The following is a 27,786-nucleotide window of genomic DNA, read 5'->3' as shown; positions in this document are numbered from 1 at the left end:
TGTAGGGAGCCGGTATGTGATGTAGGGAGCGGGTATGTGATGTAGGGAGCCGGTATGTGATGTAGGGAGCCGGTATGTGATGTAGGGAGCCAGTATATGATGTAGGGAGCCGGTATGTGATGTAGGGAGCAGGTATATGATTTAAGGAGCGGGTATATGATGCATGGGGCAGGTATTTGCTGTAAGGAGTAGGTATATGATGTAAGGAGTGGGTATATGATGTAAGGAGCAGGCATATGATGTAGGGAGGAGGTATATGATGTAAGGAGCCGGTATGTGATGTAGGGAGCCGGTATGTTATGTAGGGAGCCGGTATATGATGTAGGGAGCAGGTATATAATTTAAGGAGCGGGTATATGATGTAGGGAGCCGGTATGTGATGTAGCAAGCCGGTATACCATGCATAGGGCAGGTATACGATGTAAGGAGTGGGTATATGATGTAAGGAGCCAGTATGTGATGTAGGGAGCCTGTATGTGATGTATGGAGCCAGTATGTGATGTAGGGAGCAGGTATATGATGTAAGGAGCGGGTATATGATGTAGGGAGCGGGTATATGATGTTAGGCCTGGGCAAAAATTTCGTTCCGTTCGCGGAAATTGCGATAATTTGACATTTTTGCGTTCCGCGGAGAGCGCGAAAATGTCAAAAATTCCGGTTTCCGCAGCTTGGCGATAATTTGTTTCTTGCTCGCGCTGTAAAATGATACATTCTTGCGCGCGCGCGATCGCCTTACCTGAATCCCTGCGTTCGCCGACAAGTTTTCTTGATCCGGTCGCGTTCTCCATGAGATGTTGTATTGTTTTTAGCCATTTGCGCTGTCTCGCGACAGTTCGCGCCCGCAGTGACGTCATGCGTCGCGCGATCACGTCTTTCTTCTCGCGATCATGCACCGCGAGAACAACTCAAAACAAGATGGCCGCGCCCGCAAGCAACCACATGGGTAAGTTGGCGACCCGCAACCATGCAGAAAATCTCGCGAACATGCCGGAAAAAAACTTCCGCATCTTCGCGATATTTCTGCTTGCTTGCGATAATTTTAAACATTCTCGCGATAATTTGCGAAGGTTAATTCCGCAAATTCCGCCCACCCCTATATGATGTAGGGAGCCGGTATTTGATGTACAGAGCCGGTATACGATGTAAGGAGCGGGTATACAATGCAGGGAGCTGGTATATAATGTAGGGAGCCGGTAGGTGATGTAGGAGCTGGTATATGATGTAGGGAGCTGGTATACGATGTAGTTGGCTGGTATACGATGTAAGGAGCGGGTATATGATGTAAGGAGCCGGTATATGATGTAGGGAGCCGGTATGTGATGTAGGGAGCCGGTATGTGATGTAGGGAGCCGGTATACGATGTAAGGAACAGGTTTGTGATGTAGGGAGCCGGTATATGATGTAGGGAGCCGGTATGTGATGTAGGGAGCCAGTATACGATGTAAGGAGCGGGTATGTGATGTAGGGAGCTGGTATGTGATGTAGGGAGCCGGTATGTGATGTAGGAAGCCGTTATATGATGTAGGGAGCCGTTGTATGATGTAGGGAGCCGGTATGTGAGGTAGGAAGCCGGTATATGATGTATGGAGCTGGTATGCGATGTAAGGAGTGGGTATATGATGTAGGGAGCTGGCATATGATGTAGGGAGCAGGTATATGATGTAAGGAGCAGGTATATGATGTAGGGAGCCGGTATAAGATGTAGGGAGCCGGTATATGATGTAAGGAGCGGATATATGAAGTAGGGAGCCGGTATAAGATGTAGGGAGCGGGTATAAGATGTAGGGAGCGGGTATATGATGTAGGGAGCTGGTATGTGATGTAGGGAGCTGGTATACGATGTAGTTGGCTGGTATACGATGTAAGGGGCAGGTATATGATGTAGGAAGCCAGTATATGATGTAGGGAGCCGGTATGTGATGTAGGGAGCCGGTATACGATCTAATGAGCGGGTATGTGATGTAGGGAGAGGTTATCTGATGTAGGGAGCTGGTATGTGATGTAGGGAGCCGGTATATGATGTAGGGAGCGGGTATATGATGTAAGGAGCCGGTATGTGATATAGGAAGCCGGTATGTTATGTAGGGAGCCGGTATAAGATGTAGGGAGCCGGTATATGATGTAGGGAGCCGGTATGTGATGTAGGGAGCCGGTATGTGATGTAGGGAGCCGGTATACGATGTAAGGAGCGGGTTTGTGATGTAGAGAGCCGGTATATGATGTAGGGAGCTGGTATGTGATGTAGGGAGCCAGTACACGATGTAAGGAGCGGGTATGTGATGTAGGGAGCTGGTATGTGTTGTAGGGAGCCGGTATGTGATGTAGGGAGCCGGTATGTGATGTAGGGAGCAGGTACATGATTTAAGGAGCGGGTATATGATATAGTGAGCCGGTATGTGATGTAGGGAGCCAGTATACGATCTAAGGAGCGGGTATGTAATGTAGGGAGCTGGTTTGTGAAGTAGGGAGCCGGTATACGATGTAAGGAGTGGGTATATGATGTAAGGAGCCAGTATGTGATGTAGGGAGCCGGTTTGTGATGTATGGAGCCAGTATGTGATGTAGGGAGCAGGTATATGATGTAAGGAGCGGGTATATGATGTAGGGAGCGGGTATATGATGTAAGGAGCCGGTATTTGATGCACGGAGCCGGTATACGATGTAAGGAGCGGGTATACAATGTAGGGAGCTGGTATATAATGTAGGGAGCCGGTAGGTGATGTAGGGAGCTGGTATATGATGTAGGGAGCTGGTATACGATGTAGTTGGCTGGTATACGATGTAAGGAGCGGGTATATGATGTAGGGAGCCGGTATATGATGTAGGGAGCCGGTATGTGATGTAGGGAGCCGGTATACGATGTAAGGAGCAGGTTTGTGATGTAGAGAGCCGGTATATGATGTAGGGAGCCGGTATGTGATGTAGGGAGCCAGTATACGATGTAAGGAGCGGGTATGTTATGTAGGGAGCCGGTATGTGATGTAGGAAGCCGTTGTATGATGTAGGGAGCCGTTGTATGATGTAGGGAGCCGGTATGTGAGGTAGGAAGCCGGTATATGATGTATGGAGCTGGTATGCGATGTAAGGAGTGGGTATATGATGTAGGGAGCTGGCATATGATGTAGGGAGCAGGTATATGATGTAAGGAGCGGGTATATGATGTAGGGAGCCGGTATCAGATGTAGGGAGCCGGTATATGATGTAAGGAGCGGGTATATGATGTAGGGAGACGGTATAAGATGTAGGGAGCGGGTATATGATGTAGGGAGCCGGTATGTGATGTAGGGAGCCGGTATACGATGTAGTTGGCTGGTATACGATGTAAGGGGCAGGTATATGATGTAGGAAGCCAGTATATGATGTAGGGAGCCGGTATGTGATGTAGGGAGCCGGTATGTGATGTAGGGAGCAGGTATATGATGTAAGGAGTGGGTATATGATGTAGGGAGCCGGTATAAGATGTAGGGAGCCGGTATATGATGTAAGGAGCGGGTATATGATGTAGGGAGCCGGTATAAGATGTAGGGAGCGGGTATATGATGTAGGGAGCCGGTATGTGATGTAGGGAGCTGGTATACGATGTAGTTGGCTGGTATACGATGTAAGGGGCAGGTATATGATGTAGGAAGCCAGTATATGATGTAGGGAGCCGGTATGTGATGTAGGGAGCCGGTATACGATCTAATGAGCGGGTATGTGATGTAGGGAGAGGTTATCTGATGTAGGGAGCTGGTATGTGATGTAGGGAGCCGGTATATGATGTAGGGAGCGGGTATATGATGTAAGGAGCCGGTATGTGATATAGGAAGCTGGTATGTTATGTAGGGAGCCGGTATATGATGTAGGGAGCAGGTATATGATTTAAGGAGCGGGTATATGATGTAGTGAGCCGGTATGTGATGTAGGGAGCCGGTATACGATCTAAGGAGCGGGTATGTAATGTAGGGAGCTGGTATGTGATGTAAGGAGCCGGTATACGATGTAAGGAGTGGGTATATGATGTAAGGAGCCGGTATGTGATGTAGGGAGCCGGTATGTTATGTAGGGAGCCAGTATATGATGTAGGGAGCAGGTATATAATTTAAGGAGCGGTATATGATATAGGGAGCCGGTATGTGATGTAGGGAGCCCGTATACGATGTAAGGAGCAGGTATATGATGCAGGGAGCCAGTATATGATGTAGGGAGCCGGTATGTGATGTAGGGAGCCGGTATACGATCTAAGGAGCAGGTATGTGATGTAGGGAGTGGGTATGTGATGTAGGGAGCTGGTATGTGATGTAGGGAGCTGGTATATGATGTAGGGAGCCTGTATGTGATGTACGGAGCCGGTATATGATGTAAGGAGCGGGTATACAATGTAGGGAGCTGGTAAATAATGTAGGGAGCCGGTAGGTGATGTAGGGAGCTGGTATATGATGTAGGGAGCTGGTATACGATGTAGTTGGCTGGTATACGATGTAAGGGGCGGGTATATGATGTAGCAAGGCGGTATACCATGCATAGGGCAGGTATACGATGTAAGGAGTGGGTATATGATGTAAGGAGCCAGTATGTGATGTAGTGAGCCGGTATGTGATGTATGGAGCCAGTATGTGATGTAGGGAGCAGGTATATGATGTAAGGAGCGGGTATATGGTGTAGGGAGCTGGTATGTGATGTAGGGAGCCGGTATATGATGTAAGGAGCGGATATATGATGTAGGGAGCCGGTATGTGATGTAGGGAGCCAGTATGTGATGTAGTGAGCCGGTATGTGATGTATGGAGCCAGTATGTGATGTAGGGAGCAGGTATATGATGTAAGGAGCGGGTATATGGTGTAGGGAGCTGGTATGTGATGTAGGGAGCCGGTATATGATGTAAGGAGCGGATATATGATGTAGGGAGCCGGTATGTGATGTAGGGAGCCAGTATGTGATGTAGGGAGCCGGTTTACGATGTAAGGAGCAGGTATGTGATGTAGGGAGCTGGTATGTGATGTAGGGAGCCGGTATGTGATGTAGGGAGCCGGTATGTGATGTAGGGAGCCGTATGGGATTTAGGGAGCCGGTATAAAATGTAAGGAGCATATATATGATGTAGGGAGCCGGCATACGATGTAGTTGGCAAGTATAGCCCCCGGACCCCAACCACAGTTCAGCGACTCCATCGCCGTACATACGCCCTCGCCTCCACTGACTACATCCTTCTCGGGGACCTGAACTTCCACCTCGAGAACAACAACGACCACAACTCCACCACCCTGATCGCCAACCTCGCCAACCTCGGACTCAGACAAAACACCACTACGCCCACCCACTCCTCCGGTCACACGCTTGACCCCATCTTCTCTGCAAGCTCCCACGTCTCCTTCAACCACACCACTGAACTCCACTGGACCGACCATCGGTGCATCCACTTCACCTTCTGGAAACCTACCACGCACCACCGCACCCAACAGATCCCCCGCCGCTGCTGGAGCAAAGTCACTGAAGACCAGCTAACCACCACCCTCGCCCGGAGCCCACCCGCCGACCCCACCGACACCGACACCACCGCCCGCAACCCCAGACAATGGATCAGCAACTGCGCCAACACCCTCGCCCCGTTCAAGAAACCCTCCAACAGACAGCAGCAAAAAGCCAGCTAGTTCACTGAAGACCTCCAAGCAAACCTGCCGAAAGCTAGAGAAGAAATGGCACAGTGAACAGACACCGTACAGCTACGCAGCCCAATAGAACGCTACCCGCAGACACCACCACCTCATCAGATCCGCCAAAAGGGCCTCCTTCAAAGACCGCCTAGACAACAACGCACACAACGGCAAAGAGCTCTACAACATCGTGAAGTAACTCTCCAAGCCCTGCTCCAACACCAACGACATCCCACCTTTGCAAGACCTGTGCGACTCCCTAGCGACCTTATTCCATCGCAAGATCACTGACATCCACGACAGCTTCAATGTCACGACCGCCCGACAACCACCGAGTCCTCCGTCCCCACGGCCACCATCCGCACCGACCCCCTGCTCGCCTGGACCAACATAAACAACGACAACACCATCAAAATCATGAACACCATCCACTCCGGATCTTCGTCAGACCCATGCCCACACCACATCTTCAACAAAGCCAGCACCACCATCGCACCCCATCTCAGGAAAGCCATCAACATCTCCTTCAAGACAACGACCTTCCGGGAGAGCTGGAAGCACGCAGAGATCAACGCATCACTCAAGAAACCCAAGGCTGACCCCAAGGACCTCAAGGCTGACCCCAAGGACCTCAAGAACTTCCGGCCCATCTCCCTGCTCCCGTTTCCGGCGAATGTCATCAAGAAGACCGTCAACAGACAACTGACCCGCTACCTCGAGGAGAACAGCATCCTGGACCCATCCCAGTCTGGGTTCCGCAGCAACCACAGCACCAAAACTTCCCTCATCGCCTCCACCAATGACATCAGGGCCCTGCTGGACAACGGAGAAACCGCTGCCCTCATCCTCCTGGACCTGTCAGCCGCCTTCGACACTGTCTGCCACTGCACCCTACGCACACGCCTCCACGACGCTGGGATCCAAGACAAAGCTCTGGACTGGACCACCTCCTTCCTCCCCTGCAGAACCCAGGGCGTCTGCCTCCCCCCTTCCGCTCCGAAGCAACCGAAATCATCTGCGGCGTATCCCAGGGCTCAACCCTCTGCCCAACATTGTTCAACATCTACATGGCACCGCTCGCCCACGTTGCCCGACTGCACGACCTCAACATAATCTCCTACGCCGACAACACTCAGCTGATCCTCTCCCTCACCAAGGACCCCCTCACCGCCAAAACCAACCTCCATGAAGGAATGAAAGCCATCGCTGAGTGGATGAAGAACAGCCGACTGTAGCTAAACTCGGACAAGACAGAAGTCCTCATCCTCGGCTCCACCCCCTCGGCCTGGGATGACTCCTGGTGGCCGACCGCACTTGGAACAGCTTGAACACCCACCGACCATGCACGCAACCTAGGGTTCATCCTCAACTCTACTCTCTCCATGGCAAAGCAGGTCAACGCTGTCTCGTGCTCCTGCTTCAACACCCTCCGCATGGTCCGCAAGATCTACAGGTGGATCCCCATCAAAACAAGAAGACCGGTCACCAAGGCCCTCGTGTTGGAAGGGGCGATCTCAGGGGGGTTACGGAACACGTTCCTGACCACCCCGTGACCCACCTCTCCCAGAATCAGGCCGAGCACCGGCGGGGAGGCCCTTCCAGGAAGGGGTCTCGTACTTTAGGATCGCACTCGCTGAGCTGGCACTACTTGACATAGGGACACCACACAGTAGGGTTCAATAAACGGAGATCTTTATCTAAGATTCTTTGGATCTTTATGATCCGCAAGGTAATCTTTGGTCAATACAACAAGCTTGGTAATTCCTTGACAAAGGGGATTGGGGTAGCGGGACATTTCTAGGTTCAGAGTCAAATGCCGAGTATCCTTCGCACAGCTCTCAATCCTCGAGCCGGGGGACACGGTATAGGCTTGGGTCCAGCCGGACCAGGGTATTCTCGAGCCGCGACCACGTCCGCAGGGCTCCGGTAGGAAGGAACTGTCAATCGGGAGATCTTCGAGGAGCCGCGATTCACTCGGCAGGCTCAGCTGGTCTTAGAGTTGGTGGGAGCCGCGAGTCTCTCAGCGGGCTCCAATAGTCTTAGAGTCAGGAGGAGCCGCGAGTCTCTCAGCAGGCCCCGATGGTCTTAGGGTCAGGGGGAGCCGCGAGTCTCTCAGCAGGCCCCGGGGTTCGTAGTGTTCTCGGGAGCCGCGACGACATCAGCAGGGCTCAGATGGTTTCCAAGGATCAGGTAGTGTCCTTCTTTGCAGGTTCGTCGGGCCGCGACCAGGTCCGCAGGGCTCTCTTAGTTCCAGGTCTTCTCTACCCCAGTCCCCTCAGCACCTCCTGTTATACGCCTCATTCTCTTTGAAGTCCGGCGTTCACACAGAGAGGGGTCTTGGCTTCTGGGGGCGGTGTTGGGATTTCCTGCCGATCGGCTCTTTGATCCTTTCAGGTTGGCCTGGGAGAGACTCCAGACACCCAGCATGCGGGGAGCCAGCTCCCTGGGGGTCCGGAGGGCGATCGAAACCCTCTGGGGAGAGGAGGTCAGAGGTGTGACAGAGACTACTCCTCCCTCTCTTGCTTGGGGGGGGTTCCCTCTCCCTTGGCCGGGCATGGCGCGTTCAGGGTCTAGCTTTCGCTGGGGCCCCGGGCCGGCCATCGGGACATCGGGACATGGGGGCCAGGGGTCTTCGGTGGCAACGGGGTGGGAAGGACGGGCGGCTATAACCCGGGACCAGGGGTGGTGTATGGGTTGGGTCTGGGGGCTAGTGGTCAAGGAGGCCCACGCCACGAGGCCGGGCCCCACACTCGTCCCCCCCAGCTGAAAGTCGGGGAGAACTACCCATCCTCTTGGGGGTTCTCTTCGCGGAGGCGGAAGAATCGGGACAGGCCGTCAGCGTTGGCGTGGTCAGTACCTGGGCGATGCTCTACGGTGAAGTCCATCCCCTGGAGGGAGATCGACCATCGCAGCAGTTTGGGGTTTTCTCCTCTCATTTGCATCAGCCACCGTAAGGGTCGGTGATCTGTTTGTACTTGGAAGTGGGTTACGAACAAGTAAGGCCGTAGTTTCTTTAGTGCCCAGACTACTGCGAAGGCCTCTCTCTCAATGGTGCTCCACCGTCGTTCCCGGCGTAGTAGCCTTCGGCTGATGAAGGCTACAGGCTGGTCTAGGCCCTTCTCGTTGAATTGTGAGAGGACGGCCCCGATCCCATGCTCCGAAGCGTCCGTCTGGACTACAAACTCTTTGGAGTAATCGGGGGCTTGGAGCACGGGGGCCGTACACATCGTGGTTTTTAGGGCGAACGCCTCTTGGCAAGGGGAGGTCCATTGTACTCTCTTCGGCTGTTTCTTGGAGGTTAGCTCTGTGAGGGGGCCTACTATGCTGCCATAGTTTTTAATGAATCTTCGGTAGTAGCCGGTGAGGCCTAAGAAGGCCCGGACTTCGGTCTGTGTCGCCGGGGGCTCCCAGGCCAAGATGGCGTCGATCTTGGGCTGGAGGGGGGCGACCTGCCCGCTCCCGACCTCGTGTCCCAGGTAAACCACGGAACCTTGTCCAATTTGACATTTGCTTGCTTTGACGGTTAGGCACGCTTGGCGCAGGGCCATCAGCACCTGTCGGAGGTGCTGGAGGTGTTCGGTCCATTGGGAGCTGAACACCGCAATGTCGTCTAGGTACGCGGCGCTGAACTCTTCCAGCCCGGCCAGGACCCTGTTGACCAGCCGCTGGAAGGTGGCCGGGGCATTTTTCATTCCAAAGGGCATGACTCGGAAGCGATAGTGCCCATCTGGGGTGGAGAAGGCGGACCGCTCCTTGGCTCCCTCGGTGAGCGCAATTTGCCAGTATCCGCAGGTCAAGTCGAAGGTGCTGAGGTAGTGAGCAGCCCCCAGGCGGTCAATGAGCTCGTCTGCGCGGGGGATAGGGTGAGCGTCGGCTCGGGTGACCACGTTGAGCCCCCGGTAGTCCACACAGAACCTTAGTTCGGGGGCGAACCCCGGGGCCGCTGCTTTCGGAACCAGTACCACGGGGCTAGCCCATGGACTGTCGGAGGGTTCGACCACCCCTAGGGCTAGCATCTTGGCTACCTCGGCCTGGATGCAGGTCCGGACCCTGTCAGGGACGCGGTAGGCTCTGTGCCGTACGGGCGGGCTGTCTCCGGTATCCACGTCGTGGACACACCAGTCGGTGACCCTGGGGGTGAGGGAGAAGAGGTCTGCGAATTGCCCCAATAGCTGGCGGCAATCGTTGTATTGTTGGGGGGTGAGAGAGGAGGAAAGTCTCACTCCTTCTATAGAGCCATCCTTCTCTTTCGCGCACAGGAGGTCCGGGAGGGGCTCGGTGTCCTCCTCGGCCCCATCGTCGGTGGCCAGGAGCAAACTCAACTCCGTCCTCACGAAGTGAGGTTTGAGGCGGTTCACGTGGAGGAACCGGAGGGGGTTCCGAGGGGACTGGACGTCAACTAAATAAGTGATTTGACTCTTTCGCTCTACGACCTTGAAGGGTCCAGTCCATTTGTCTTGGAGAGTGCATGGTTTCACCGGGGCCATCACCCAGACCTGTTGGCCCGGCTGGAACTCGACCAGAGTGGCATTCTGGTCATACCTGCGCTTCATCTCCTCCTGGCTAGTCTCGAGGTTTGCTTCGGCGAGCTCTCGGTATTTCCGAGTCTGGTTGCGGAGCGCCAAGATGTATTGGAATACATCTTGGGGGAGTCCTCGGGGGGGGGGCGGTCTCCCAGCCCTCCTTGACCAGGCTCAGGTGTCCCCGGACTGGGTGCCCGTAGAGCAATTCGAATGGGCTGAACCCCAGGGATTTTTGGCCCAGGAGGAAGTCTCGGAAGCGCAGGGGTACCACCAGTACTCGGGCCGATCCTAGCTCGGCAGACTTCTGCTCACTGTACAGGAGGTCGTTTTCCCAATACACCCAATGTGTTCCGGACTTGTCGCCCGCCGCCTGGGCTTCGGCCTGCTGCCGGAGTCCGATGAGGGAAGGGCAGGCGGCTTGTTCTCTGCAGAACTCTTCCCGGGAGGGGCCCCCCTCGGAGCGCCATTGCGCCAACTCGGGCAGGTCACCTAGCTCCGTCATTTGCTCGGGGTTCTGATATACTGGCCCGTTGTCGGGGATGGGCTCCCCTTCCGGGGGGAGGTCATCGGGCTCGGGTAGCCTGTCCCGTCCCTCGGGGATGGCGGCTGGGTTCAGGGTTTGGGCCTCCCCTCCCTCGAGGCGAGGCGATCGGGCTGACATGGAGCGCGTGGTGGCGCACACCCATTCGGGTAGGCCCATCATTCCTAGGTGGGCCCTTCGTTCCACCTGTCCCCACAGGGAGCTCTCGAGGTCGTTGCCCAGGAGGCAGTCTATGGGCTGGGAGGTTCGGACGGCCACTCTCAATTTACCGGTTACTCCCCCCCATTCGAAGTGTACCAGGGCCATCCGGCAGAGGCTCTCGGAATTGTCCGTGGATATAACTGGACAGAAGATGTCGGGAAGTATCTGATCTTCGGCTACCAGGTGGCAGTGGACCGCGGTGACACTCGCCCCGGTGTCGCGGAGGGCCTCGACGCGGTGCTCGTTGACCGTCACCTGCTGTCGGTATTTCTTGGTGTTGGCAGGTAAGGCAGTTCCGGGAACCATTTCTCGGTCTCCTAGGGAGACCAGGGCCATGGCTGCAGGCTTCCACTCCTCGGTGTCCTCTATCTCCTCCCCTAGGGCCACGGTGGCCATCTGTCGGGCTGGGGGAGCGGTCGCTGCGGCCCGTTGGTACATGGGACATTGGGGGTCACTGGCATAGTGACCAGTCTGTTGGCATCGGTAACATGTGATCTTGTCTCGGGGTCCCTGCCTCCCCGGGGGCTCCGTGCTGGCTGGAGGTGGTGCTGGAAAGTGCGGGGGTTGGTTTCTGGCGGGACTATGCTGGGGGCCTGCCTGGAATTCCCTCTGTCTTCCCTGGTTTCCCCCACCCCTCTGGCAGGGAGGTCCCTGACTGTGGCGGCCGTAGTCTCCCACGGGGCCCCGGGGGGCCCGGGTGTTCACCCAGCGGTCAGCTTCAACAGCCAGTTTCCGCGGATCTGTGAGCTTGCTGTCGAGGAGGTGCTGGCGTAACTCTACAAAGCAATTTGCGGACAAGTGTTCCCATGCGATCAGGTCGAACAGCTGCTCAAAGGTGGAGAGCTTGCTGCCCTTGATCCACCCGTCTAAGGCTCGGCTGTAAAAGTTCACGTACTCCACCCACGTAGTACCGGGTATCTTTTTGCAGTCTCGGAACCTTTGCCGGTACATCTCGGGGGTGAGTCCATATCTCGCTAACAGGGCCTCCTTCATGTGGCTGTAAGAATTTAGCACAGGGGAGGGCAGGTCCAGCAGGGTGTCTCTCCCCTCGCTCAGGAACCGGCCCCACAAGCCAGCCCCCCAATCCTTCTGTGGGACTCGGTGGGAGGTCATGGCGACCTCGTAGGTCTTGAACCATTGCTGGATGTCGTCGTTCTTGTAATATTCTTTCACCACATCCTTGGGAATGTGGACCTTTGGTTCCACCGGGGGAGAGGTCCCTTGATTCCCCGGGGGTCTGGATTCCTCATTCTTGGCCTTGAGCTCGATCTCTTTTAGGCTGCGCTCATGTTCCAGTTGCAACTTTTTCTCTTCGTGCTCTCGCTGGCGTTTCTTCTCTTCAAGTTCCCCTTGTAGGCGTAATTGTTCTACAGCTAACTTTTTCTCAGCTAATTTTAGCTCTCCCTCTATCTTTAGCTTGGCCAGGTCTAGTTGGTGGCTGCGGCTCCTTTCCCGGTCTGCTAGTTCTTCTGGGGATAGGCCACCCTCTGGGACGTTGTTCCTTACCGGGGTGCTTCGAAGCTCGTTCGGCGGCTCCATCCGTCGACCGCCTCCTTCAGTTTGGGGAAGTGAATCTCCGGACTCTACTCCGGCCTTCAATGCTTTCTGGAAATCTTCTTTGGTGCTTAATCCGTTGGTAGCGATTCCAAGGTCTTTGCAAAACTGTTTTAATTCTCGGTGCGTATACTCTTCCAACCGGTCCTCTCGGAACGTTGAACTCACGTTGGTTCCTGTGGTACTCATGGCGGTTCCTTCTTCCATCTTTGTTCGGTAGTGCGTCAGCCGTTTACTGTACGATCTCTAGGTGTCGGCTCGGAACCCGTCGCCTGCCACCAAATGTTGGAAGGGGCGATCTCAGGGGGGTTACGGAACACGTTCCTGACCACCCCGTGACCCACCTCTCCCAGAACCAGGCCGAGCACCGGCGGGGAGGCCCTTCCAGGAAGGGGTCTCGTACTTTAGGATCGCACTTGCTGAGCTGACACTACTTGACAAAGGGACACCACACAGTAGGGTTCAATAAACGGAGATCTTTATCTAAGATTCTTTGGATCTTTATGATCCGCAAGGTAGTCTTTGGTCAATACAACAAGCTTGGTAATTCCTTGACAAAGGGGATTGGGGTAGCGGGACAGTTCTAGGTTCAGAGTCAAATGCCGAGTATCCTTCGCACAGCTCTCAATCCTCGAGCCGGGGGACACAGTATAGGCTTGGGTCCAGCCGGACCAGGGTATTCGAGCCGCGACCACGTCCGCAGGGCTCCGGTAGGAAGGAACAGTCAATCGGGAGATCTTCGAGGAGCCGCGATTCACTCGGCAGGCTCAGCTGGTCTTAGAGTCAGGAGGAGCCGCGAGTCTCTCAGCAGGCCCCGATGGTCTTAGGGTCAGGGGGAGCTGCGAGTCTCTCAGCAGGCCCCGGGGTTCGTAGTGTTCTCGGGAGCCGCGACGACGTCAGCAGGGCTCAGATGGTTTCCAAGGATCAGGTAGTGTCCTTCTTTGCAGGTTCGTCGAGCCGCGACCAGGTCTGCAGGGCTTTCTTAGTTCGAGGTCTTCTCTACCCCAGTCCCCTCAGCACCCCCTGTTATACGCCTCATTCTCTTTGAAGTCCGGCGTCCACACAGAGAGGGGTCTTGGCTTCTGGGGGCGGTGTTGGGATTTCCTGCCGCTCGGCTCTTTGATCCTTTCAGGTTGGCCTGGGAGGGACACCCAGCATGCAGGGAGCCAGCTCCCTGGGGGTCCGGAGGGCGATCGAAACCCTCTGTGGAGAGGAGGTCAGAGGTGTGACAGAGACTACTCCTCCCTGTCTTGCTTGGGGGGGTTCCCTCTCCCTTGGCCGGGCATGGCGCGTTCAGGGTCTAGGTTTTGCTGGGGCCCCGGGCCGGCCATCGGGACATGGGGACCAGGGGTCTTCGGTGGCTACGGGGTGGGAAGGACGGGCAGCTATAACCAGGGGTGGTGTATGGGTTGGGTCTGGGGTCTAGTGGTCAAGGAGGCCCACGCCACGAGGCCGGACCCCACACCTCGTCAGCAGCAGGCTGGACTACTGAAACGCCCTCTACGCAGGAGCCTCGGCCAAAGTCCTGAAACGACTCCAGCTCATTCAAAACGCCTCTGCTCACCTGATCCTCGACATCCCTCGCCGCAGCCACATCACACCACACCTGAGAGACCTGCACTCGCTCCCCGTCAACAAGAAGATCACCTTCAAGCTCCTCACCCACGCACACAAGGCACTCCACAACACCGGACCAGCATACCTCAACAGACAACTCAGCTTCTACCCCCCTAACCGCCAGCTCTGCTCTGCCGACCTCGCCCTCGCCACAGTCTCCCGCATCCGAAGAGTGACCTCCGGTGGCAGATCGTTCTCCCACCTCGCCGCCAAGACCTGGAACACCCTCCCCATCCTCCTACGGGCGACCCAGGACCTGCTATCCTTCAGAAGACTACTCAAGACCTGGCTATTCGAGCAGTAGCAGCACCACTCCCCCACACCCCCAGTGCCTTGAGACCCACATGGGTAAGTAGGGCGCTTTACAAATGTCCTGATTGATTGATTTATTGATTGATATATGATGTAAGGAGCGGGTATATGATGTAGGGAGCCGTATATGATGTATGGAGCTGGTATGCGATGTAAGGAGTGGGTATATATGATGTAGGGAGCCGGCATATGATGTAGGGAACATGTATATGATGTAAGGAGTGGGTTTATGATGTAAGGAGCGGGTATATGATGTAAGGAGCCGGTATATGATGTAGGGAGTGGGTATATGATGTTGGGAGTGGGTATATGATGTTGGGAGCCGGTATGTGATGTAGGGAGCCAGTATGTGATGTAGGGAGCCAGTATGTGATGTAGGGAGCAGGCATACGATGTAGCCTGAGGAGATGTGATTTAGGAAGAGGGTACGTGATGTGCTCAGAGGGTACGTGATGCGCTCAGAGCGTACTTGATGCGCTCAGAGGGTACTTGATGCGCTCAGAGGGTACTTGATGCGCTCAGAGGGTACTTGATGCGCTCAGAGGGTACGTGATGCACTCAGAGGGTACGTAATGTGCTCAGAGGGTATGTGAGGTACTAAGAGGTAGTGTACCAGAAGGGTATGTAGGATGTAGCATGAGGGAACACGACGATCAGGAAGAATACAGTGTGTACGTACGGTGAGTGTATGTGGTGTATGGAAGTGTGTGATGTACGAGGAGGGTATGTGGTGTATGGGAGTGTGTGATGTACGGGGAGGTATTCATTCTTCTGAAAGGTTTTTATCTGTTTCTGGATTAAATTTTGACCATGTCAGGGGTCTGACCTCTTTAAGCAGAGCCTGGCACTTCTCACCATGTTGGTTAAACAAGAGTGTGTTTGCATGTGTGTATATACACAGACACATGCACACACACACAGTTGTGCAACTCAATATGCCCTCTTCTGTAACCGGCTGAAATGCCAGAAACCGGTCCTAGGAAGCTTGTTTCCGTTCCAGGGAAGGTATGGCTAGGCAGTTCGGGCTGGACTGTTCCCATGAGGCACAGGGTCAGACTGATTTGCATATGGCCATGTCTGAACTGGGGTGGCAGAGTGGGCTAAAGAACGGTGATGGATCAAACCCAGATCTGTTGACTGGGTGTGAGCGTTTGATTGGTTCTGATGCTCCGTCCATCACCACCCCCTTTTGTACCGCTTTGTTCGCCATAAGTTGGCAGGGTATGCTCAGACGTGAGTCCCTTGCTCACTTTGCCACTGGATTCAAGCAAGCCTGGCTGAAGACGGCTGAAATGCCAGAAACCGGTCCTAGGAAGCTTGTTTCCGGTCCAGGGAAGGCATGGCTTGGCAGTTCGGGCTGGACTGTTCCCATGAGGCACAGGGTCAGACTGATTTGCATATGGCCATGTCTTAACTGGGGTGGCAGAGTGGGCTAAAGAACGGTGATGGATCAAACCCAGATCTGTTGACTGGGTGTGAGCGTTTGATTGGTTCTGATGCTCCGTCCATCACCACCCCCTTTTGTACCGCTCTTCTGTAACCCAGCAACAACTTAATGGTAAATTGTTTTACTCCGGTGACCCTCCCAAAAGATGCCTCATGAACAGAGTGCAAGATACTATGTGTGGACACAAAACTTTAGCAGTGGCCTCTAAACCTATCTCCAAGCCTCCAGACGTGGCCTCCAGAAGTGATGAATGCTTTAGATGTGGTAACCTCAATAGGACGCCATACTTCAAAGGCGGCTTCTTGCACTGGCTCAGGTGAGGCCTCAGAACTGACCACCTTACTTCAGATGTGGCCTCCAGCACTCAGAATCATTCTCGGGCACGGCTTGCAGACCCGGGCACAATATTTTTTAGATTTGACTTGTAGAATGGATACAACGCTCCGCATTTGGTTTTCAGATGTACTTGAGACACATGTGGATCACGACTGGGGCCAAAAGAACTGTGTATTGTTAGTTTTTTGGGATTCCTGCACATCGGGTGGGTGGAGCTGCTGGGCAGGTCTTCCTACTTGATTGACATGAAAAGTGGCCTCTAGCTGAGCCCTACAGTTGATTCAACAGGAGGGTAAGAGGTGCAGTTGGCCGATAGAATTAAGATTGTGAGAGAAACTTGCATCTCCTCCCAATCACTGCACAGAAGTGAAGGACAAATACATTTTAATTCACATTCAGACAGTAATGGGCATTATTGGGGGTTTCACCCCAAAAAAGATACACACATTGATGCTGTGGGCCTGAAAATAGTTTTTGGGAGCTTTCATGACCAACTGATCACTTCGTCAGCTCTTAACGAAGCACGAGCTTTGAAAACCCACAAGACAGCGACACATTCCATGGGTGGTTCTTCAACTTGGACGGGTGGAGAGGTGACCCCAATTCCTACATAGTGGCTATACTCAGTACCTCACGGAGATGCCATCTGCAAACCACCACCGGTGCAGGCGGAGAGCGTAGATGCAACTTATCAGAGGGCACTGGAGAATCCAGGCTCCAGTCCGCATGCTTCTCCCCTTCGCTCTCCGTCGGACCGAGCGGTGAAGCATCAAATTCTACTCTAGCACCGTCCAATGGAGCGGGCTGGAGGCCCAACGGAGTCTGACCCTCCCTTTCCTGGAGTAGGTCAAGGTCTGACACTGGACTCGGGCCTTCGCAGTCACCGTACGTCACCCACGGGCTGGTGGCATCAAGATTCTGGGGCTGACGACATTACATGTGAGGTTGTATACGTGGTGGATCTCAGAGCTACATCTGGCCGCCCACCAGAATGGGGAGCGTGACCCCCAGGTGTATCAGTCAGACATTTCATGAGGCTCCGGCTGAAGTTTATTTGTGACCCCTTGTTTTCCATTGAACCTCATAAAGTCATGGCCACTGACGACCCAGACTATGGGTGGGAAGTCAGACAAGAGCTCGTTGATGACCTCTGGTCTTAAATGGAACTTGCTCTTCATGTCACCAAGCTGGAGAAAAAAGCATCCGTTTGACCATCACCACCCGTCTGCCACCTCTAAGGTAGAAGAGAGCCACGGTCTTCAAAGCAGCGGCCATATTCTAAGTGACCAAACAGGAGGCATCGCTCTGCCCGACTGGACTGGGCTCTGACCCCAGATCCGTCTGCAGTTTAACTGCTGGAGCCATCACACAGTCAGGCAGACTCCTTGAGTAGTCAAACTCCCACTACCCACAATAAGTAGCTGGTACCTGAGAGCGACATCTACAGCCCACTGAGCCCCTCTGAAGACAACTCAGTACCAAGTGGGGGCCTGGACTGTGCTCCGTTACCTCTGGCTGAGTTTGTGCTCTATAAATACTCACATACATACACTGAGGTCTGGCCAGACCCAATAGACGACATTTGGTCCCTGGACATAGGCTTGAGGGTTGGGGGTTCAGGAGATATCCTGCAGGTTCTGTTATTATAATATTATATTAGGGTGATCTTGAAAACATATGATGAATCCCTTCTTATTTACCAACCATCCCTCTCCCAAAGAGTGGACTGTGGACATACCACCCTTCCAGAAGTTACCACCACCAGCCATCACTCATCAGTAGAGGCGTCTCCTAGACCCCTTCTCACCCCGTACCCTTCACCCAGGACTCACCTCATCTCTGCCGGTTCATCCCCCTGAGGCGGCACCTGCACGGTGTAGTCCAGGGTGACCATGTGCGGCTTGTTGTTCACCAGCAGCACCGAGGTGGAGATGTCTTTGGTCAGGTCGCTCTGGAAGAGAAACACCATCACAGTCACTTGCTTGTTTCCAGATCAAACACTTGCAAAGACCGAGCAACAGAGCCTCCATCTGCTCACCTCCTAACACAACCACCCCTTCTCCTCACAGCACCATCATCGCCCAGCTCATAGCATCTGTATGTGCGCACCCTATAGCATTCCCATCTGCCCATCTCACAGCACCTCCAATCACCCACCCTGCAGCACTTTAATCTTCCTCGCTCACTGCACCTCCATCTGTCCGCCTTACACCACCTCTCTGTAGTCACCTCACAACACCTCCAACTTCCCACGCTACAGCATCACCTCACCTCACAACATCTCCATGTAACACCTGAAGATTTCCTCTCCAGCCCATTGCCCTCTCTCAATGTGATGACGTGTGGTGCCTGGTCCCTGTAGCTTCACGTTGACATGTGCACTGAGTCAACATTTGCTGATTGTGGGAGCAGTTTGACTCCCCTGCTGGCCATGCTCTTGAAGGACGCTTAGTGCTACCTTTTCCCCCTGGCCACAGTGACCTTCTTCCAAACTCCCCCCTGGTGGGGAGCGCTGGAACATGTGACCGGAGGGGGTCTTCAAGCCTGGAAACCCGCAAACCCTCCCACCCGAACTCAGAACTGCTTTGGGGAACCTGCAGCAGCAGACATTACTCAACCAGGTGGTTGAGGTCTTCCACCACTGATGGGATGGAGCCTGAACTGCTGAGGGTACTGAAAACTGAGCACTAAGTAATCCAACCCTTTCTCAGGGGGGTGGTGTGAGGTTAGGGAGCTCAACAATGACACAATAGAACACAACGGGGCCTGTCCAGGGCAGTGCTTTAACTGTAAGTACTTTATTCTACCATCTCGGGAATACAACACAAATCCATTCTGCAACAGAGCACGGTTACAACGGGTGCTACAGGTAATGCAATAGTGATCTAGGAAGGAAAACTACAAGTTCACAATGGGAGGTGCAAGCAAATTACTGTCGCTACGGCCCACTAGTCAGTCTCTTAATGGTGCCCATATTCATAGCGGTTAGAAATGAGGGACCTCATTTGCAAGCCCTTTGCGCCACCGGTACATCACTTTTTGTGACGTACGGGTGGCGCAGAGAGCAGACCCATATCCATGGGGCCATCAGAAGCCACGTAAAGCAAGGCAGAGCAAGTCACTGCGCTGCCCTACATTGGCTCGAGGAGGCGTGCCATGAGTCTTGCGGTGGGTGTGTCCAAGCAACAGCCATGGAATTTGACACATTCCCAGATTCACAAGAAGTTGTAAACCTGGGAATGGGTCCAAAGTCTGCGCCACCCCAGGGGAGGCGTAACGAGGAGAAATACGTTTATTTCTCCATGTTGTTTCCTGTTTCTTTGCGTGCTGCATTCTACAGCACACATAGAACAAGGAAATCACCTCCATGGATTGTTTTTGTGCAGGAAGGTGTCCCTTCCAGCACAAAAATAATTCCTTCAACGCACACACTCTTTCACCATGGTGAAAGGGTGCCTGCATTAGTGCAAGGCAGACAATTTGGCATCAGCGCATTGGAAGTGGACAGGAATGCGTAATATCTGATACATACAGAGCATTCCTGCCCTTGTCTTCTGATTCAGGGCAGCACAGCAAAGTGACTTCCTGCGCTGCCCTGAGTCAAAATTATGTAGATGAGGTACCAAGTCTCAGTACCAAGCCCTGCATGTCTCTGGGGTAGCATTCAATTGCGGCCTCGTTTCCTACACACACATGCAAACACGCACACACACGCATGCGCACACACACACACACAATGATACAGTCAGTCACACACCCACTCAGATGAGATATGTTAGAAATAGTTTGACAAATTACTAGTACAGGAAAAATAGTAATTTAACTTATGCTGTAGCTTAGTACATATCTTTAAGCCTCAGAAACATTTATGAAACATTTACATTCTTGAGATGTTGTCATCAGTGGTGTTTTTTTCAGTGAATTTCTAATTTTTAAAAATTTTATTTCCCAACTATAACGTCCCTGTAACCTAAGGTTTTTTATTTTTATTTCCTAACTGTAACAAGTATGAGTCTCTCAGTGAGTCTGTGAGTGGGTGTGTGAGACTGTGAATGGGTCTGTGAGTGAGTATATGAGTCTCCGAGTGGGTCTGTGAGTGAGTGTGTGAATCTCTGAGTGGGTCTGTGAGTGGCTGCATAAGTCTCTGAGTGGGTCTGTAAGTGGGTGCATGAGTCTGAATGGGTTTGTGAGTGGGTGAGTGAGTGTCTGAGTGTGTCTGTGGGTAGGTGTGTGAGTGCTTGAGTGGGGTACCAGCTGAGCTGTGAAGTGTGGGCTTTTAAAGGGGGCATAACACAGTCCCCTGGGCCTGTGCTACGCTCCTAACTATTCTCTACAGCTCCAACCTGGATTATGTTCCATAGCTCCCTGGTTACAGACACAGAGCTCTGCAATGCATAGAGGTTTCATAAAGTTGAATAGTGCATTTCTGTGCAGGGAAAGAGATGAAACCTCCACTTTGACAGCTCCTGGCTCTGGGTGGTGGCGGTCACCAGGGCCATGCATGGCTCCAGAAGAGGGGGTCACACGGCCCCTTCCTTCTCTTTTCCAATGGAATACATAAACATTGTTCTATGTGCTCTACAGAGAGGCCAACCCACTGACACGCACTTTGTTTGGCTTCAGCCTTCGCACCTGCGTGCTCAATCAAAGTCCCACATAAACACCTGGCATGGCTCAAGCCTCAACGTAAGCACAGAAAAAACATACAGATAAACAACAACATTATAAAAATGCTAACTCTTGGGGAATGCAAGATTAAGTAAAGTATGAGAAATAAGAGAGGTTTTGCCTCAACATTTTAACATTCATTGTTTGCACGTCAATCCATGTTTTTGGCATCAGTGTTAACTTAGGGGTATGAAGCCACGAGCAGCTTTATTGTCACACATCAGAGAACTGTCCACAGTAAGCACATATTTCTTGCTTTGCTTGACTCAGATATTTGGATCAACTTCGCAAGGGAACAAGAACGAACCCTGCTCGTTATTTGAATCTATTTCGCGGTGGAACAAATGCTGCAGCTCCATTTCTAACGGGGCCAGCGATGTGCAGTCAGGGCCTGGGGCGTCACAGTGGGGGAGGTTAGCGTGATGAGGGGTCTCAGCACAATATATATAAAACGACTTTAACTTGCAAACACTTACCATTACCGAGAACAAGGCACCGGATCAGAAGTGCTTGCATCCACTCTCACGTTTGACGAAAGGGTGGGATCTACGCCTTTGAACGACCAATATCTTAAGTCATGCCGGGATGAAGTCTCCGGCGCCCGAAACCATGACGCTAATTGCTTCACTAGCCCACAGAGTGCAAGCTATCCCAATGACAATGAAGGGCTTTAGAAACAGTACGTTGTGTGGCACACTTAGTTTAAATGGTACTCCTAATGTAAATTAAATTTACTCCCAGGTGTAATCAAATTTTGGGTGCATGTGGGTATCACCCTCTAACCTGAGGGCATAGAACTATAATTGGAATGAGCGCAGTATGAACCGTAGGGAGCGTCCCAACATTGCAACCCGTCAGGGGCGGGTCGCCCGTATTTTCAGGTTTTGTAATAAACATATAATAAAATTGTTTTTATTCTGTAACTCTTCTTTAATAACTTTTCCCACAATGTTGCATCACATGTACGGATATCTTCACCCACAACAATTTTCATTGTAAAACAAGGATTTGTTATCTCTTGAATCATTTAGTTTTGTTGTTAATCTTTACAGAATGATACCCCTGAAGAAGGGCTTTGACCAGAAATGCATCAGGAAAATGGGAGCATTGTAAGAGATTTGAAAATGTTTTACAATGAACATTTGTATGCATGAAGATCATCCGTACATGTGATGCAACATTGTGGGAAAAGTTATCAAAGAAGAGTTACAGAATAAAACCAATTTCATTATAAGTTTATTACAAAACCTGAAAATACAGGCGACCCGCCCTTGACGGAGTGCAATGGTCAAACATCATTTGGATGTTTATAATCTTCTTACGGAGGTAGCTCCTGATATTTTGTTTATGTCAGAGACATGGTTGCATGAGGATGCCTCGGCCGCGGTTAACTTAGCTCTTCCCTCCGAGTATGCGATTTTTACTCATAATCGTAACTCGAGAGGAGGCGGCATTGCGGCCGCTATTAAATCCTGCTACTCATGCGTATGGAAGCCTTTGGAGATAGCTGGCTGCGAAAGCGCCCATTTTCGTATTTCGGTTAGTCCTCATTTTACGTTCTCTGGCCTACTCATCTATCGGCCTCCGGGCCCGGATGCTGCCTTCAGGCCAGCTCTCCCTGAGGCTGTCAGCACATTGGCCGTAAGGGTTGCCAACTTTAGTATCATTGGCGATTTAAATCTGCATTTTGATACTCCCCTTTCCCCTGCCGCCAGTAGCACTCTTGCTGACCTGGAAGCTCTCCAGTTATTTCAGCTGGTTAACCATTGCACTCATGTTGGTGGCCATATCTTAGACCCTATTTTTACCAATCTAACTTCGGTTAAAGTGCTGCCACCTAGGCCCATGGCCTGGACCGATCACCATCTTATAGAGCTGCACCTCATGATTAAAGACTCTCCTCACAGAGCAATTGCGCTTGTGTTTCTTAGTCGCCCAGGGAAAAAACTGAAAATAGCTGATTTTCATCGGCTTCTTGGTCAACATCCTCTAGGCCCTTTTTCTGACGCGGAATCGGGATATGATCTATTCTGCAACTGGCTGACTGGAGCCCTAGACTGCTTGATCCCTTTTGCTGAGAGTAGACGCCGTCGCGCTGAACCTAGTCCTTGGTATGATGACTCGCTCCGGCTCCTAAGGAAATCCTGTAAACAAGCTGAAAGAGCCTGGCGTAAATCATATCTGCCTGACAGGAAAATGTTGTATCGTACCAGGACAAAGGAATATCATAGAGCGGTCTGTAAAGCTCGAGCTGCTTACTTCTCCCGTGAATTTAACAGCAGCACTAATCCCACCAAATTAATATTTAACGTGCTTAAGGACCTTACAGCCAGTAGAGCTCCAGTTGCTGAGATCTGCTCTGCCTCGCATTGTGAGGACTTGGCCGCTTTTTTTGTGGAAAAGGTGGAGGCCATTTATCGTTCCTTTTCTGATCCATCTGCTTCTTCGGAGAAGCTAGAACTTGGCCTAAAGGCAACTAGGTCTTTGTGTTCCCTCCCAGAGCTTCCGATGGAGGAGTTTAATAAAATTGTGGCGAAAGTTAAATCAGGTTCACCAAGGGATCCTATTCGACCTGCCCAATTTAGAGATTCTGCGTCACTCTGTCTCCCTCCTCTACGTGATCTTGTCAATCTATCTCTGACGTCTGGCTCTGTTCCTGGTAGCTGGAAACAAGCCCAGGTGATGCCTATCTTAAAAAAATCTGCCGTGAACCCATTAAAATTGGAGAACTATCGCCCCATATCTCTTCTTCCGTGTGTCGCAAAGCTGACTGAGACTCATGTCAACGCCATTCTATCTAACCATTTTCATTGTGCTAACATTTTAGATCCGTCACAGAATGGCTTTCGACCTGGCCATAGCACCGACACTGCGCTGCTCTCTATGGTTGATCACCTGCGACCTCTGGTTGATTCTGGTCAAACGGCGGCACTGGTGCTTCTTGATCTCAGTGCCGCGTTCGACACCGTCTCCCACGCTGTTTTATTACAGCGTCTGGGGGAGGCAGGTGTCGATAACGTGGCACTTGAATGGTTTCGATCTTTTTTATCTGGCCGCACGTTTAGGGTTGTTACTCCTCCCTTTCAATCTAAACCCTATCCTATTGCACAGGGTGTGCCACAGGGGTCGGCTCTCAGCCCCACACTTTTCAATCTCTATGTGCAGCCGCTGGCTGCTGTCGCCAAGCGTTGGAACCTGACTATGGTATCCTATGCTGACGACACACAGCTGGCGGTTGCAATAAGTGGGGCATCCGACCTTGAGGCTGCTAAGTTTCGTGAGGGAATTAGCTCTGTGGCCCGCTGGTTGACAGATAATTGCCTGCAATTGAACGCCAAAAAAACCGAGGTGCTCATTGTCGGCAAGCAGAGTCATCTCTGGGGTGATCATTGGTGGCCATCTGAGCTTGGTCCAACTCCTCTTCCTGCCTCCGAGGTCAAAAACCTTGGGATTTGGCTGGATTCAAGACTTAGCTCTGTCTCCCATACTAAGAAAACCGCCGCTACGTGCTTCGGGATTCTTCGCAGGTTCAGGCCCATCTTTAAATTCTTTGATGCTCCAACCAGACAGCTTATTGTTCAAGCTACGATTTTGTCTAGGTTGGATTATGCGAGTTCTCTTTTGCTGGGAGCCAATTTAGCCGAACTTGCTAGACTTCAACGCGTTCAAAATGCTGCCACCAGGGCTCTGGTTGGCTTACCGAGATTCTGTTCGGCCAAAAAAAACATTTGCAAACTCCATTGGCTTCCTGTTGCCCAGAGGATTAAGTTTAAGTCTCTCTGCCTTTCATTTAAAATTTTGAAGCACTCCTCTCCTTAGATATTGGAGCATTTTATTTTGCCCTATGTACCCTCGCGCCCTCTAAGATCCGCAGGACTTCACCAGGTTATAGTCCCGCGCTTTAAGAGGGCTAGGGCCGGTGGCCGCTCCTTTAGAGTACTTGCTGCTAGGCTTTGGAACTCTCTTCCTGCTCATATTCGCGCTATTAAGGAACTTTTTGTCTTTAGGAAGGCCGTTAAAACCTTCCTTTTTCCTCTGGACTCTTAGAGTTGTTATGGTTGTGTCTTTTGGTACTGCTTGTGTCCGGTACTTTGTCCATTATAGTGCCGGGACGCCCCTTTGCTGGGGCAGCTGCGCGCTCTATAAATCCGGATAACATAACATAACATAACATAACAATGTGGGGACGCTGTCTATGGTTCATACAGCGCTCATTCCAATGAAGGGCTTTAAATCATAAAGCCCAGCATCCCGCATCTCAGTTCCGAAAGTTGATTTACTGCCGGGCTTCCGTCTCCTGCTTCCGAGCAGGGCGGGGTAGGCTGCCTGAAACACACAGTCCAGCCCAGACTTAAATACATCGATTCACAAGGAGATACGATTGTATCGCTAAATAAATTGGTCTATTTAATATGTTGTTATGTAAATGTGTAGGAATTTCAGAGGGGCGCACCCCCACAGCCCTAATGGAGAAACCTCCATGCTAAACACATTGTTGCACAGACACACTCTCCCAGACCCCACACTCACACCTTATAATGTGCCCCACAGGTATTTAGCAGCGACCTTTCACACGTATAACAGCCACCCCCAAATTCACAGTCTGTTTGTCCCAGCAGGTGCCTCAACACAAACTTTGCCCAGGTGCAGTCATGTCACCTAAGCCCATATGTTTATGTTTGGGTTTTTGTAAAGCGCATGGATGCCCTAGGCTTCCCAGCGCTGAATGAGAATTGCTGACAGAAAAAGAGGTGAAAGAGTCGATTAGGGGGTTACTGGGGGAACGGCCAGGCATTAAACTTTTTCCTAAAGCTAAGTTCCTCTTCCAGAAGTCTCAGTTCAAAGGGCATGGAATTCCAGAGCTTCGGGACTAGATGTGGAAATGATCTGCCTCCCCATTTCGTCCTCTTAATTCTTGAAGTTCTTAGGAGGCGGTCATGTGCCGATCTTAGACTGCTAGTTGGTACGTAAGGGGAGATGATCAGTGCTTAATTTGAGCAGGTGGTTTCCGGTGCTCGGCACCAGAACTTAATTGTCAACACCGGTGCTTGTGACACTACCACAAGGTGGCGCTGTCTAGCTAATTTAGAGATCACCACAACAACAGTTAATTATTAATTCAGAATACATTAAAATGACTATAACCTGCCACCCAAGCCATTCTTGTAGCTTTGGGGGCCTGGAACAGTCTGAATTTTCACACTCGTAGGCGTGTGAGGGTTAGTAGTTGTGTTGTTGCTATCACTCGCAGCATAACAGTTCAATATGGGCAGACCGATTGGGTTCAGTGAATATGTAAGTTGGGACTGGGAGGGAAGAGACGACTGATTGTGGTAATACTGCTGGTGCACTTTGCACGCTCCCAGTACAGCAACCTGTGAAGGGGTTTTGTGGGGTACCCCAGCAAGTACCTAAACCCCATCATGGAGTGTCAACCAGTGTGACACAGACACAAGCTTTCCCGTTATGGACGTGACAGGGTCCATAATAAGGCGACACCATCAATCCCCAATTCTAACACTTATGCGGGGGGCACACCTCGTGAATTTCCTCCGTCTGCCAGCGATCGACTCGACTGACCGCCTGATGTTACACCTTATGCGCTCACCTTGGCAAATGTTCCGCCCACTGAGTCTCCGCATCACCAAACATGGGACTCATTGAGAAACAAATCTCTCAACTGGTTAAATTCTAAAGTGGAGTTGGGGGGAAACACTGTTTGCTGGTTTTAAGATGGCCAGATGGGTTGGGCTGAAGCTAAAGGGTTTAAGGGAGATTGTGTAGTCCTGTCCTTCGAATCACCAGGACTGGGTAATGATGCACTGGGTGGGGCCAAGTCATTGGGCCCGATTCACAGAACTAACTTAAGACAAAATCCTAAACTTATTACCATTTTGGTATTCACAGAAGGCACTTACTCATTTCGGTATTCACAGAAGTTAGGACTCCTAACTTCTGTGAATACCGAAATGAGTAAGTGCCTTCTGTGAATACCGAAATGGTAATAAGTTTAGGATTTTGTCTTAAGTTAGTTCTGTGAATCGGGCCCCACGATTGCATGAGGATAATTTTGCGAAGGTTAGATGGGGTCTGAGGGGGGCGGGGCTTACTGACGGAACTGAAGTAGACAGAGGCGTAAGGCAGGGATGTGTGCTGGCGCCCACACTATTTTCTTTGTATGTAAATGATATTCCGGAATACTTCTTGGGCTGCGAACATGATTCTCCCAAACTAGGTGGGGTGCCGGTACCTGCCCTCTTATTCAGGACTTAGTTCTGTGAATCGGGCCCATTGTGTTCAGACGAAAAGCAAATGATGGTTCTTCTGCTTGGTTTCTTTTATAAGCCCCCCAGCCGGATGCATCGACACAGCTCTGTCCCCCAATACATGGTATATTGCAACAATCACCTTTAATCGCAAACTATGTAAACACCCCTTCATACTCCATTGCTACCTCTCATGGATTGGACACTTGTTCTAATCTTGCCGGGGTAGATTGACTATAGGATAAACCATTGGAGGCCTTCACAATGCAAGGTTTTAGTTCTAGTGCTCTGACCCCTGTTGAGAATACGCAGCCAGATAAGAGTTTTGAAGATCTAAGGAGCCCGACACCATCTTTGCCAGGCAAAGAGTTAACACTGGACCGTATGCCCGTAGACTCTCACAGCATCAGAGCCGTATCCTGGAATGAAGCGGGCTGCGTAGTAAGCTTACCTCTCCAGAGTGGCTAAACTTTATAGACAATTGTACCATTGTTTGTCTATAAGAAACCTGGGTGATTGAACCCTGTCGCCTCTATGGCTTTAAAACGTATAATTTGCTGGCTATTCCATCCAGCCATGGTAGAAACAGGGGTGGTCTTTGCACCTATGTATCAAACAACCGTCCTCTTCTGTAAACCTTAGGATCACTGGTCTTCATTATCAAATCGTCAGTATTGACCTTTCTGTA

At 51.8% G+C, this 27,786-nt stretch overlaps 1 protein-coding gene across 1 annotated transcript in view; it reads right to left on the bottom strand.

The window, feature by feature from the left end:
• GNMT (glycine N-methyltransferase) overlaps positions 1-27,786 on the bottom strand; it is a 208,050-nt gene that overhangs the window by 34,744 nt on the left and 145,520 nt on the right. Inside the window, exon 9 of the mRNA XM_085610115.1 lies at positions 17,997-18,115. Within this exon, the coding sequence (XP_085466241.1) occupies positions 17,997-18,115 (119 nt within the window). The remainder of the gene's footprint in view (positions 1-17,996; positions 18,116-27,786) is intronic.

The sequence above is a fragment of the Triturus cristatus genome, chromosome 6 (genome assembly GCF_964204655.1).
Source record: "Triturus cristatus chromosome 6, aTriCri1.1, whole genome shotgun sequence".
In the NCBI taxonomy this organism is placed as follows: domain Eukaryota; kingdom Metazoa; phylum Chordata; class Amphibia; order Caudata; family Salamandridae; genus Triturus; species Triturus cristatus.
The sequence above is the reverse complement of the archived record's forward strand: the minus strand, read 5'-3'. Positions and strand labels throughout refer to the sequence as shown.